General features: G+C 49.0%; 1 protein-coding gene across 1 annotated transcript in view; it reads right to left on the bottom strand.

Moving 5' to 3' along the window:
- PLEKHN1 (pleckstrin homology domain containing N1) overlaps window positions 1-12,942 on the bottom strand; it is a 42,597-nt gene extending 29,655 nt beyond the window's left edge. The window contains exons 1-3 of the mRNA XM_054008837.1: window positions 12,790-12,942; window positions 10,892-10,991; window positions 179-325 (exon numbers count right to left, since the gene is read on the bottom strand). Of these exons, the coding sequence (XP_053864812.1) occupies window positions 179-325; window positions 10,892-10,991; window positions 12,790-12,869 (327 nt within the window). The 5' untranslated portion in view covers window positions 12,870-12,942. The remainder of the gene's footprint in view (window positions 1-178; window positions 326-10,891; window positions 10,992-12,789) is intronic.
- Between the last annotated feature and the right edge of the window lie 2,054 nt (window positions 12,943-14,996).

Below are 14,996 nucleotides of genomic sequence, written 5' to 3'. Positions count from 1 at the left end.
AGCACCATGTTTATCATTATTCCAGGCACCGTTGGATCCATCCCTGGGAGGAGAATCAGGTTACTTTTCAAACCATCTTTTTCTCTACTGAGCTCGATCAGCTCCATCTCCTCTCCGTTACCAGGGGAAATAGACCTGTGCACTTTCACTGTATCCATCCAGATGCACCGGGGCTTACCTGGCAGTGCTGGAATTTAAATTTGACCTTGGAGTAATAGATAATTTTCCCCAGATTTCTTACAACTGTCTTCCTCCGCCCTTTCTTGAACAGGCTGGGAAACCGCTGGTCCAAGTTTTCCTTTTGATTTTCCTGGTTCGTGATATTCTGTACCAAGGAAAAAAATAATCACAGCGCTGAGTACTGGTGGGGCCCATCAACATCTGCAAGAGAGGTTAGCAGAGCTGCCTTTCTTTAGAAAGGGGTCCTGGGGTGAGTGCCCTGGCTAGGTTGTTTGTTGTTAGGTCTCCATGCCAACCTGGGAGCTGGGATTTTATTACTGCTGCAAGACTTGGTTCCCTCACTATCCAGGGGGATATTTTAAAACAAACTCGGATCATCTGGTTGGTAGAAACAAGTTATACATTTTAGGCCTCTCAACTTCGCAGTCACGCTCCACTCACCAAGCTGATTGGTTTAATGTGGCCCGAACCCAGTTCACTTGGACAAGGAGTGACCCAAGCTGTGCACAGCCGAGCGGTCGCAGTTTATAAACCTTTGTGCAGTTTCTTTGGTTCAGCTCTGCCTGGGCTTCCTCCTACCCACCTCTCCCGGCTGATCGATTACATCCCCCTCCTACTGTGTTTTTAAATCCGTGCTGTTTGTAGCTGCTAATAGCTATCTGGACACAGGGTTTCACATTTATTGGGATCAGCCCTATGCTACCACACCCATCTGCAGCTTCCCCTGCTCTAATTTCTCCCAGAACACCTTGGAGCTCAATTCCCTCCCATTGCGTGTCTGCTCCCCGTCCAATCCACACCAGAAAGGGACAACAAGAGCCATGCAGGATGCAGACATGGGGAGAAGTCGATTAAAACAAAAGAGAAGCCTCTGGTAACCATAAGAGAGAGAGAGAGAGACTGGGCTGCAGCTAGTAGCCACAAGCATTGCTCAGCTGCCCAGTGCATTGTGTCGAAAGCAGGCTGTGTGTGTACCACCTCCACAGAGTTGTCACAACTTGACAACTACTGGTCTAGCACAAGGAGAGGAAGGCACGTTGGCCGTAATGCCTGCTGAAGGTAATGGGATCCTGTCCATTGACAATGGCCATTGGGTCAGGCCCCAAATGAACTTGGCCTAACGGAACATGGTGGAAAAGAGGGCGCCTCCAGAAATGGTTTATTCTAGGGAGCTCCTGGTGGCTCAACAAATTCAAGGCTGAATCCCCTGGCTGAAGTTGCCCTCTGTAAAGGCCACTGTGATGCATCCCCTGGAAAAGGTTAGGAGGAGCCAGAGGGCTGGGAAGAGACAGACATAAAGGCGTGGTCTGGCAATCTCAGGGGATGCTGCTTGCATCATTTCCTGAGTCCCAGGTGTACGGAAATTTCTCCTGTTGTGCAATGACTGGGCTGTGAGGTTCACACACTATTCTGTTCTGGTGCCCATCACTGCAGGACCTTCTGAGCCCTCTCCAGCAGGACTAGCATCCGACATCCAGTCCCTGAGAATTTCTTTTGGAAAGAGCAATTTCAGTGCATGTTGTTTCGGGGGGGAGGTTTCGGGGGGGGATGTGCCTCACTTAGACTCATATCCTGATGCCCTCAGTCGGCTTGTGCTTGAGTCCTGGAGGTCAGATGAACCACTGCAATTGTGCTGCAAACAGAGCAGGCCAGGGAGAGGCTGCATGGGGGCATGAGACACCCTGTGTCCTACAAGGGCCGTGTACGCCAAGGCTCACCTTGCCTTTATGGATTATCTGGAAGCAGGGGACGGAGGGGGGATAGGGGTGGCTTCCTTCCTCCACCCCAAATCTCCTTTGTTCTAAAAGTTCATAAGATGCACAAGGACCCAATCGAGCCTGCCCGTAGCCTGTGATCAGGTGGGCATAAGAATTTGCTCTCTGAGATGTCCATGTCCCAGCTCAGCTGGAAGGGAAATCTGCTTCATGAGGAGGCCGCGATAGGGTTTGTATCACATACTTGCCAAGCAGGGAGGTCATCCAGCAGCACCCCCCTCTCCAGGTGGCAAGGCTACACGACAGTATTAGATGATTGGGGGGGGGGGGGGGAATTTAAGGCTTAAGTGTCAGAAAATCTTTCTTTCCAGAGCAGCATTTCCAGGAACAACAAATCCAGACGCAGGCACTGCAGATAGATGGGGGGGGGAGGGTGTCAAGTGACAAACCGACAGCCCTGTACGTAGAGGGCAGCCCAAACAGCCAGCACTTCCTCAGAGCTGATGGAGAACCAGACTCGTCCACATGTGCCCATTTGTAATGCTCGGTGCCAAGGAGACAGCTGCAAAAGCCCCATGATAAATGAAGAGCTGCAGCCACTAACCAGACCCATTCTGCTGCCACCTAGGTGAGCTCACCCATCAGGAAGAGAGGAACTGGTTAACCAGTGACAGGCTGCTAATGGTTTTTGGAGTCCTTTATCTGCAAAAGCCGGGAGTTCCTTTCACAGCCTAATTGAATCTAGATAATTACTTTTTGTCAGGCCCAAGTAAAATCCCCCAGCGCCCCAGAGGGCTTCATCCGAATGCTTTCCTCTGGTTTCCAACTGCAGACTAATCAGCATCTGTCAGAGAACATGTGACTGGAGGTGGGAACCTGCTAACTGCCAATTAATGAGCTCACGGAGAGGCAATTAAGCGCAGAAGAAAGATTAAATATTTGCTCCAGGCCGCGGTGGAGGGCTGACTGATCAGCTGCCAGTCGTGGAAGCAATAAAGAATCCAGGCTGATAACAACAAAGCTCTTCAGCCTGCATGGTGTCCTGAGCTGCGTTAAGACACAGGAGCTCTCATAGGGACGTGGACAAGTCGAATTTGGCTCCAAATTTCAGTCCTTGTAAAAATAACTTAAAACCAACATAAATTATCCGATTCGTTTCTGCTTTTACTTCCACCGCATTCAGCTGTTCATTGGCTTTTTCATCTAGAAATTCCCCGTCCAGTGTTTGCCAGCCAAATGTTATTCTTTTGATATATGATACGTGTTGTGGTAGTGCTCCCCAGCAGGCCCAGTCGTGAACCACAGCCCCATTGTGCTAGGCCAGGGGTTCTCAAACTGAGAGTCAGGACCCCTCAGGGGGTCACAAGGTTATTACATGGGGGGTCATGAACTGTCAGCCTCCACCCTAAACCCCACTTTGCCGCCAGCATTTATAATGGTGTTAAATAGATGAACAAGTGTTTTTAATGTACAAGGCAGAGAGTCACACTCAGAGGCTTGCTATGTGAAAGGGGTCACCAGTACAAAAGTCTGAGAACCGCTGTGCTAGGCGCTGTATAAATGCAGAACCAAAAAAAGTCCCTGTCCGATAGAGCTTACAATCGACGGATGTCGAGAGAGAAAACACAGCGCGGGGGAGGGAGCACAAAGTAACAAATGAGATGATTGTGAACAGTGTGAGAAGCAGTGGTCCCAGCTGCCTAACCAACATTGCAGTCTTGTGCTAGCACATGAGATCTAGAAACAGAAATTGGCTAAGAACATAAGAACGGCCGCACTGAGTCAGACCAAAGGTCCATCCAGGCCAGTATCCTGTCTACCGACAGTGGCCAATGCCAGGTGCCCCAGAGGGAGTGAACCTAACAGGTAATGATCAAGTGATCTCTCTCCTGCGGTCCATCACCACCCTCTGACAAACAGGGGCTAGGGACACCATTCCTTACCCATCCTGGCTAATAGCCATTAATGGACTTAACCACCATGAATTTATCCAGCTCTCTTTTAAACCCTGTTATAGTCCTAGCCTTCACAACCTCCTCAGGCAAGGAGTTCTACAAGTTGACTGTGCGCTGCGTGAAGAAGAACTTCCTTTTATTTGTTTTAAACCTGCTGCCCATTAATTTCATTTGGTGGCCCCTAGTTCTTCTATTATGGGAACAAGTAAATAACTTTTCCTTATTCACTTTCTCCACATCACTCATGATTTTATATACCTCTATCATATCCCCCTTTAGTCTCCTCTTTCCAAGCTGAAAAGTCCTAGCCTCTTTAATCTCTTCTCGTATGGGACCCATTCCAAACCCCTAATCATTTTAGTTGCCCTTCTCTGAACCTTTTCTAATCTAGAAACAGATGCTGACCATAAAGTGAAACTGACTTGGGCCCTCCCGTTCTACACCAGGCCCTGTTAACTTCAGTGAGATGCTGTACAGGTGCTGTGCTCCACCAGCACAAATTTCCTAGCAGGTTGGGGACCACAGGGAGAGAAATTGTTAAGAGTAAGAAGTCAATTGGATTTTTAAATTTGTTTCCGTTTGAATCGCCTAGGGTGTCGCTTGTAATAGCACCAACAAGTTAGGATGATTGAATCTAGGAATTGTAAGCAGTGTCCCTTTAATTGCTTGCCCTTCTGCTGAAGGTCCCAGCACACCCAGGTACAAGGCACCATCTGTGCAGCCACAAGTCCTAGGTATGTCCTTCCATTCCACCGGTATCAATGGAAGGTTAATGGATGGGAGTGGCCAGTGGTCGTGGAAGGTCTGTGCTTAGTGGTGAATTATATTTTATACCTTTTTGGTCTCCTTTCGAGAACCCCTCCTGCTGCTGAATTGTATATAATATATATAAACAGCAACAACATGGCAGCATAACAATCTGGAATCTCATTTAAACAATTCTAACATTAGGAAGCTACTTGGCATTTCCCATGGCCAATCAGTGCATTATTTAAGACACCAATGCGGGAGCACTTTAACGACACCAGTCTAGTTAAATGCTACAACCATCACCAGTGTGGACACAGTTATATCAGTATAAAAGGTGCTTATACCGTTATAGGTATTCCTGAAGGGGAATAAGATATACATTTATAATGGTGTAACTTCATCCACATAAGGGGTTGTATTACTATGGGGCGGGGGGGGGGGGAGCGGAAATCATCACACTAATAACTGAACTCATCAAGTTGGAATGAAAAGTGTGTGTAAAGCAGCCTGTATTCAAATCACTGTATTTTCTAGACCTGCTCCTCGGTTAGCGCTCCAGCCGCTGCTCCCCTCAATAGAGCTGCAACGCTGGCATATTACAAAAGGTTGGCTGTAGGCACAGCCAGCATGAGCCCGAAACAAGAAAAGTTGTGATGTGGGGCAATTAGAAGACAGCGAAAACTGCAGTGATTGATTCAACTGACTATGAATGAGAAGGTCAGATTAAAATTCCAGGATCCGGACCCACCCCGTTTGGTTCTGGCCTGGATCAAAACCCAGAAAGGGTCTGATTTGTTTGTGTGGGTATCAGCCAAGGACTGAGAGTGGGATTTCTGTCTAACGGGGAAGTGCATTTTTGAAGCTGTATTAGTCACATGACTGATGATCAGTTGCTGATATGTAGTCAGGTGGGATGGCCTTGGGCTGCTTTGGTCAATTTTTACCTGGTCTCTCCTGGTGTTTTTCTGTTTTTTAGCTAGCGGGAGCCCTGGACTTTGCCTGGGTGCCCTTTGCTGAGGCGTTTGTATAAAACCAAAAGTGAAGTAACGCTCAGAAGAGACTGGGGATTCAAGGAAGGGCTGGGCTCATGAGAGTTTAGATCCAAAAACTCACAAAAGCACCAAAAGAAAGTTTGGCACCATTTAATCCAACCTCAGACCCTAGCTCTGATTGCACCCTGAGTTCCACTCCCTGTCTAACTCTAACTGGAATTGACGTTTCATCCTCTACGCCCGTCTGGAGCCAGGATGTACATACACCACAGCATAGCTAGGATGACACAATCCTTGGCGTAGCTTCTTATCAGTACACCCACACTCCAGATAGGTCAAGTCAATGGCTCTCAAAGGAAGTTGACATCAGGTCTGCCCTATGCCCCTCCCACTGCAGTTGTGCCAGCTATAGCCACCACTGCATGTGAGTGAGGTGTTTGTGTGGACACATGAGTTAACAGGAACACTCAGCACTCAGGCTATCCCTGGGGTGAACTCGCCTAGTGCAGGCAAGCGCTGTGTGTTTGTACAGCACCTCACGCAGTAAAAATAGTAATGCCTAGATCTTATCTAGCACTTGTCATCAGTAGCTCTCCAAGCGCTTTACAAAGGAGGGTGGTATTGTAATCCACATTTTACAGGTGGGGAAACTGAGGCACTAAGGGGACGTGACTTGCCCAAGATCACCCAGCAGGCCAATGACAGAGCCATAAACAGAACCCAGGTCTCCTAAATCCCAATCCAGTGTTCTAACCAGTAGGTCACACCGCACACACTCATAGAGGGGGTCATATTTCTCTGTGGGAGACTTAAACCAAGACTGCACAAAGCACCAGCAAACATCCTGCTCTGGCCACAGAGGGGACCACGGGGAGAGCGAGATGTTACCGCATCTATTTTGCCCATCTATGATTTCCTCTGTCCCCAGTTTTAGAGAAGGAGGCTGACTAACCCCAGCTCAGGAGATCTCACTCTGCACAAGGAACAAGAACTCTTTGTAATGATGTCAAATCTTTCCCATCAATCTGTGATCAGCTGCCCCGGTGTGAGAGAGAGACAATGTGATCTCTCCTATGATGTGATGGGGATGACTAAAAGACAAACCCAGACTGAGACGAAACTGCCTTCATGTTTGCAGCATCAGTTTCAGCTCTGCCTTCTCTGGGACAAGCGTATGGTTGCCCCATGGCTCCATTATACCTGTGGAAAGGGTCTCTAAGGCCACTGAGAAATTCCTCTGTGACATAATGAATCCCCACGTGACATAGAGCTGGTATGGCAGGCTCTGTTATGTTCGTGGCACACACAAAGAGAAGTTCGTTAAAAACACAACTACTCTTGTTGGAAGGTTGTAAGATAACATTACTTCATTTCTTAGAATTCAGAAAAACAACACACAAAACCAAAAACCAGAGAGAGACAAAGCAGGCTGCTCCCTAAAAAAAAAAGAGAGGCTCAACTCTCCCCACCTTACTCTAGGCTGGCTGGCTCAGACTCTCTGATCGCACACTTCCCTACAGAGCGCCCCCTTGCCTGCAACAAGACTAGGAAACCCCTTACAATTTGAAGTGTCAGTTTACAATTCCAGCACATTTTTTCAAATATGCCACACTGTCCACCCCCTTGGGGCACTTGCCAGCATAGGGGAGGTGTTTGGGGCATCCCTGGGGGAAAGGAGGTGTGACCAGAGGTCTGTGGCCTTCTGGCAATTCCTGATGCTGAACAACTCGAAGGGGCTGTGCGCAGCCAGGAGAAAGCTAGGTAGTGTTATCTTACAACCTTCCAGCAAGAGTATTTGTGTTTTTAACGAAAGGCAAGTGAGAGCAGGGAACCCTCCACAACCTGCAATAATGTATGTAACCCAGGGCCAGACACCAGAGCTATCGCAGACGCTGGTGTCTCGAAGCAGCATGAGGCACTCGCTAGGACCTCAGGGAGTTTGTGAGCAGCCTGTTATCAGCCCCAACCCAGCTGGGAGGTCAGCCCCATTTTGCAGCACCCCTGCCACACCCAGATTTAATTGGAGGAGCCCCCAGGCACAAGTGACAACTAGGTCGCACCTCTTCTGGTCCCAGGCTCTCCTAGCCAATAGGAACACAGCACTAACCGAGCCATATGTTACCTCCCTGGGCTAATTAACCCTGTTCTGCTGGATCCTAATAACAGCTCGGACTAGACTGGAATTGAAGGAGTTTTAAATCCGACACCGTGGCTGGCAGACCAGAAGTACACTTTAAACCCTAGGGTAGACAGGGCAAGTTGTAGTTTAACATGCCTTAGCTGGGGGAGGTGAAGCCGTTCTCACAGTGAAAGGGATAGGAGACGATCGCAGAGTCTCACCCTTCTCTCCAGCACACCTAATGCTCAGCAGAAACCATGGGAATCCTGCCGATTGCGGCCCAGATAAAAGGAACCGAGAGTTTCGTGCTTTGTCATCCTTTCGCAACTCTCATCAGCTGGCTGTTATTTCCCTGGGACTGTTTATATTTGTGGCTCGCCGCCCCCGGTTTGCTGAACAGGGCTAGTTTTTGTTGCCTCCGTCAGGGAGTTTGATGCATCACAGGGATTCGGAAACCGAGTTCCTCTCTCAGGATTTGGCAGAGCAGCGACGGGCAAGTCTAATGCAGCGCAAATGCCCTGACATGTTCGCTGCCTGTCTCCAGTGCCTCATCCTACAGGTAGAGTGAGTTAATAACTAACCCCCTCGCCCCCTCCAGACCCTCAGCGGAATGTCAGTGACTTACAGCTGAATCACCAACCATGGCAGCAACAGCCCCCCAGGCCACCAAGGCTCTGAATGCTGCTGGTTAATAATAAAGGAGCCGAGGCAGCAGATTTGCAATTGGGCTTCTCCTTCCCTCCTCCGGTTTGTTTTGACTCCACAGTGGCCTGGACTGGGAAGTGGCGTAATTAGGTCCAGGGGTTGGAGGCATCAACAGCAAAATAAGATGAAGGCTCTTCCGTATGCAACTTGCCTCGGGTTGGGTCGGCAGCAGCGGCCCTCGTTTCTAGGGCCTACGTTCCCAGGCATCCACAAAGCTCTGAGGTCCCCTTCACTTCTATTGGGGAAGGTCCTGGGCATCAAGACTAAAGACTCAGGCATCTGAGGTTCTAGACTCTATCCCTGTGCTATGCAGGAGGTCAGCCTAGAAGAGCCCAATGGTCCCTTTTGGCCTTAGAATTAATTATCTCCATTTTGCAGATGAGGAACTGAGGCCCAGAGAAGCGAAGCAACTTGCCCCAAGTCACTCAGGGAGTCGGCGGCAGAGCAGGGATTTGACCCTGGGTCACCCATGTCCCAAGTCAGCTCCCTAACCACTGCACCATCCATGTAGGGGAGAACCCCCCTTCATTGGAAGTTTCCTTCATGAATAAATTGGTGTGTGGCTCATTTTTGGTCCACGTCCCACATTTGTGTCCCCACATTTGGGCCTTAGCAGGTTGAGGGGTGTGATCAGCTGGGGTTGCACCCGAGACCTCTCCCACCAAAGGACAGACGTCGACCACTTGGGTGAGAAGGCAAAGTCCATTAGCTGAGAGCAGCAGCAGTCAGCTGTCTTCTGCGGATCAGTCACAGAGGAGGATGCGGAGACATCTGCCAGCGCCTGGACACACATACCGTTGTCCTTCGGGATCTTGCGCTGCTCGTGGGTTTCATTTTCCCGGCCTGTGTGAATGTGGCTGTTCTTCGTCTTGCCTCCTTTGGGGAAGTATTGATAACGTTGGAGGAAGCCAAGCGTAGGTCCTGATCCTGTGATGTGCCCTCCGCGCTCAGAGCACACGTGTGTCCTCCCAGCTCCTCCAGGAAATTATTTCTGTGTCCATCCTGCTGGAGGCCTAGTGAGCTCAGTTACAAGACGAGCCGGTGAGGAATGATACTTAGCCTTTCCATAGCGCTCATCATCTGTAGAGCTCCAGATGCGTCCCAGAGATGATGAAGCATCATGTTCCTTATTATACAGATGAGGAAACTGAGGCAGGGAGAAGTGAGGCATGTGACTTGCCCAAGGTCACACGGTGAGCCAGTGGCAGAGTCAGGAATAGAACCCAGGAGTCCTTCCTCCTCCTCTGGTGGCAGATGATGAAAGGTAAAGTCGTAGGGGCTGACAAAGGGCCCAGCCACATGGGTAGGGACCCAGTGTGGAATCAGGAGCTTTTCCCTACAAAAAGGTTACAGCAACCTAGCGTTTGTGGGTGGAAAGCAGAGTGGTGAACCCAAGGAAAGAGGTATGACCCTGCCCAGGGCCAGGGCTGATCGAAGGGCAGACGGGGCCGCTGATGGACATAAACCAGGTATTCTTCTACCTTGCACAGCATCATTAAAATAAGCCTGTCTGGTGGATAAGGCACTGGGCTGGGTCTCAGGAGACCGAAGTTCTACTCTCTAGCCTTGTCACTGACCTGCTTGGTGAAATTACTTCGCTCTCTCCATCTCTGGTTCCTCTCCCACTCGTCTTGTCTATTTGCACCGTGTTCACTGGAGGTGGACTAGTGGGCATCAAGACTAAAGACTCAGGAGTCTGAGGTTATAGAATCTATCCGTGGTATTGACATGGTACCCATCACCATAGCAACTGGGAACCTCACATTTATGCTCCCCACAGCCCTGTCAGGTAGGATAGTGCTCTAGTTCAAACAAGTAGATGGACAGCCCCTAGCACAATGGGGCCCTGATCTTGGCTGGGGCCTGTAGATGCTACCGTAATACAAATAAATACTACGACTACTAATATAAGCTCTGCTTCCATTGACAGGCTGCTGGGAATGGGCGACGTGGCTGCAAAATTTGTATATAGGACAGACTTGCCCCTACCTCTCACCTTCCCACGGCCTATTGCTAATACATTGGCAGCTCTGCCTCATTCCAGCATGGGAATGAATCATTCTCTCTTTTGTACGCTCTCTCTAATTTCCCCTCATCCTTCCTCGACCTAAAAACAAAATAACTAAGAGCAGCAGAGGGAGTGCATTGGAGTCCCTGCCTGCCTCCCTGCATCTCAGATTCCAGATATTCAGGTTGATGACAGGGCTTCACGGTCCCCACCCATGGGATGCTGCATTAGAGTCCTGGAGTGGCGAGCTAACCTGCCTGGAAGGAGATAGGTCTCAGCTCCTGATCCCTGCTCTTGCTACAAATGTCCCCACGAGCCTCTAATCTCCTTCGCCCAGACCTGCGCTACCACCCCACTATGCAGAAACCCCTGCCCATCTCATGCACAGAGGTGTCCCTAGGTATGTGAGCCCCACAGCTGAAAATAACTTCTAGTTCAAGGGGATGGCTGGATGTGTTCGTACTTACCTTCCCAGGAATATACTGCAATATTTTGTCTGTGGTCATGTCTCTCTCCTGTCCTGACTCAATACCAAAGAGGCTGGCCAGTTTTTTCTTGCTGTCTTGTCTGCAAAGAAACAAAAACATGTAGGCCAAAGCTGATATATTGCAAACCCCAGCTCAGAAATAAGGAAGCGGGCAAGCCAAACAAGCAGTTTGCCACTAGCCTCCTAATCATCCCAGCCCAATGAACGGCTGATAATCAGCCTGCAAGAATTGTAATGGCTTTTCCAGGCACTTGTTGGCTTGTCTTTGTTTTGTTTACTTATCTTTGCATAACCAAAATGCTCAACAAGCCCTGTCTGCATCTCTAGCTTGGCCCTGCATCTATCTCTAGCTTGGCCCTGCGTCCCAGCTTCCCCAGGCAAGAGATGGAGGCGATGCTGGGGATGTCTTACCAGCACTCACCCACTCCATTTTATTCCATCTTTGTGTCTTTCCTGTCTCTGTCCTCAGAATCCCAGGACTGTTCTATCCCGACCCCTTCGGACGCACACTCATGCCCATGTTAACGTGCCCTGCTGCCGCTCCCAGCTGTAATTTACCATTTGGGTCATCGGGGCTGCTTTTGCCAGGATTCCTAAGCAGTTTTCTCTCTTTAAACCACATTGCAACAGTTAACGCTATGGGGACCAAATTATCCTCTGCAATGGACTGAAGACCCCGTCCCGCAAGCTGCTGACTGACCTCAAAGCCCAGCAGTGCCAATGGGAGTTACAACACACAGGATCAGGCCTTTACACTGCAAGCTTCTCGGGGCCGGCGATCTTGGGCCCGATTCTCCTCTCCCTCACATCTGTTTTACCCCAGAACAACTCCATTGCAACTGCCTTCCTTCGGTGGAATTATTGCCGACTTTCAACGACGTCAGGGAGAAGAGAAACACTCCTGACATCTTGTCCATTTGTTTGTAAAGCCCTGAGCCTACAAGGTTTAGGAATGATCTCCTGAAGCCAGCTGGTGCATCCCACCAATAATGCAATGATTTTTTTCCAGCTTCAGACAACATAAAAGGAAAGCACAACCTTCGACCAAGGCTCGGCTCCCCGCTGCAGCCTAGAACATGCCCTGGTAGGCAGCACTCCTGGAAGGTCCCCCTTCACACACACACACGGGGGTGGGGAATAGCAGGAAGCAATACAGATTACGTCCTTGTTATCATGGAGCTTAACAAGTGGCTGGGGGCTGCAGAGATCTGCAATATTTCTGCTATTTGCACGGGACCTTCCTAGAGGCTCAGTGTAACACTACTATTATCCATGTATCTCCGGGGGGCCGCTGCTGCCCATCACCGTAGTATCTGACTGTGCAAACTTCCAGGACAAATTGATACCAATAGCAAAGTCCCTACAAGACTTCCTGGAGTCTCTGGCTCGTCTCCCTTTCCAGGGTGAAAATGCTGCTCACATTATGTAGCTAAAAATGCCTGGCTCTGAAGCATCTCTCTCTCTGAGCCTGGCTTTTACAATCACTCACTTTCTTGGACTTGTGACCCATCAGTGTCAGAACCAGGAATCACTAGAGCCACCGGTAAATCCATCTGCAGCCCCCCGGCAAGTCTCGTGGGAACGAGTTTTCAGTTTCAAACCCAGATGAAATAAATCAACCAACCCTTTCTCCCAGAGGCAACGTGACCGGGCCGTTCCCCCGCCAGAGCCTGAGAAGACCTCGCTCTCTGCCCCTCGCTGCAAACTGGGCTCGCTCCTGGCTGGCCAACCCCACGCGAAACCGGGCAACAGACACAATTTGTTCCGCCTGTCTGCAGCTCCCAGGTATCCAGGGAAGGGCTGGGGCTTGCACAGGGCAAAGCCGGCTGGGAATAACTCTAAAACAAGCCCAGATCAAAGCGACACCCATCTACTTACTCTTTCTTCAGGGAAGGTTTCCTGCTGAAGGAGTGTCTGAATCTCCCCGGTGGCTGGGGAACACACGTTATGTTCCCCATGTTGACAGCGGCTGGGCTAGTCCAGGGGTATCAGGGAGCGAAGTGCTAGTGGCAGGGAGAGAGAGGGAGTGAGGAGCTGGGGAAGTTTGCAAGCATGTGTCATGCACACATTCCATCCCTACTTCCGTCTGCGGTGACTCTTGTGGGTGTGAGCTGTGAGAGCAAACAGCCTTTTGGCCAAGGGCTGGGCCATTGGGTTCTCTCCCCTACCCCCGCCTGGGAACTCCGGAGCGTTAGGGGAGGGATTTGGGCAGGTGAACCAAAAAAGTCCCTTTGGCACCACCTGGGATTTTTGATACCGGGCTGGGGAAGAGGGCAGGGGGCTGAGCGGTTGGTGCTTGGCGAGGAATTTTAATCACGGTTAGATAAGAGGGATTCCAGCCACGGAAGCATTTAGGTCCCACTGCTGCAATCTGATCCCACAGGCAGCCCCCTGCAGAGCCCCACGAAAGCCAAGGAGCAGAGGTACAGTGTGTGTGGATCCAGTTGCAGGACTGGAGCCTTAAAAGGACACGGTTGGGGTTTCAGGGCTCCTATCCTGACCTGCTTTATTTTTCTTAATGACTTGGTTTGCAGAAGCCATTGCCTTCTTATAGAAGCATTTCCATAGATATTTCTTCTAACTCAAAAAGTGCTGCATCCCACAGGGGGGATTTCTGCCTTCGCCCTCATCTTGCCAGCTAAAGAGGAATTAACCAGAGAACAAATTAGTGGCTGCTTACTTGCAAGTGCTCATAATGTACTGTACGAGCATAAAGTCCAGGCCAGCCATGTCTATATTTGGGGCTTTAAAAAGGGCCAATTTCACAAAGCTGAAAACCATTATGAGCCAAATCAGCAGGAAGAAAGAATTTGAAGAGAGAAACGCGAATGACAATTGGGGACTGTTTACAAACATTTTACTAAGATGGCCAAAAGACACAGGCAAGAAAGAATTTAGAGTGTAAGCTCTTTGGGGCACAGCACCATGGCACAACGGGGTTCTGGCCCATGACTGGGGCCTGTAGAGGCTACGATAGACCCAGACTAAATACATAATAGGGCTACAGTGATTAAAAAAACAAACCAGCTTAGGGGGAAAGTGAAAGCAGCTATAAAAACAAAACAAAAACAACCCCCCAGTATATAACAAATGGAGAAAAGGGAAAGATGACAGCAGCAATGAATCTAAATTAGAAGCTAGGAAGCACGGAAAGACACAAGGAGGAATCTTTGGCCAGCAGAGAAAAAGACACTAAAGAGGTTTTGGAGTCCTAGCAGGAGTCTTGGTCCATTGTTGGATGGAAATGGTAGAATTGCCAATGATAGTACAGAAAAGACAGAAATGTTCAATACATATTTCTGTTCTCTGATTAGGAAAAAGACAGGATGAAATATTTTTCATTTCAACAGTAACTAAAGAGAATGTTAAACAGCAGCTGTTAAAGCTTCCAAACATTGACATTTTCAAATCAGCCGGTCTAGGTAACTTGCATCCAAGAGTTTTAAAAGAGCTGGCCCGGGAGCTTTCTGGACTGTTAATGTTGATTTGCAGTAAGTTTTGGAATGCTGGGGGTGCTCCAGAGGACAGGGAGAAAGCTAATGTACTTATATTTTAAAAGAGTAAATGAGATGGCCTGTATAATTATAGGTCTGTCAGCCTGACATCGATTCCAGGCAAAATAATGGAACAGCAGATAGGTGAATTGATTAATAAAGACTTAAAGGAGGTTAATATAATTAATGCCAAGGAGATTCCAGGTTTGGTTGATAAAGGTAATAGCGTTGATGTAATAGTTTTCTGTAAGGGGTCTGACTTGGTACTGCTTGATATTTTGATTCAAAAACTAGAAAAATATAAAATTGACATGGCACATATTAAATGGATTAAAAGCTGGCTAACTGCCAGATCTCAAAATGTAATTGTAAATGGGGACTCTTCACTGAGTGGCTGTGTATCTAGTAGGGTAACATAGGGATTGGTTTTTGGCCCTTTGCCTTTTTATCAGTGACATGGAAGAAAACATAAAATAGGTATCTGGGACACTTTGTAGATGACACAGAGTTTGGGAGAGTGGTAAATAATGAGGAGGACAGGTCCCTGGTACAGAGCGATCGGGATCGCATGGTAAGCTGGGTGCAAGCAAA

Source organism: Malaclemys terrapin, chromosome 19 (assembly GCF_027887155.1).
Source record: "Malaclemys terrapin pileata isolate rMalTer1 chromosome 19, rMalTer1.hap1, whole genome shotgun sequence".
Taxonomy (NCBI): Eukaryota; Metazoa; Chordata; order Testudines; family Emydidae; genus Malaclemys; species Malaclemys terrapin.
This window is presented reverse-complemented; position numbering and strand designations above follow the sequence as displayed.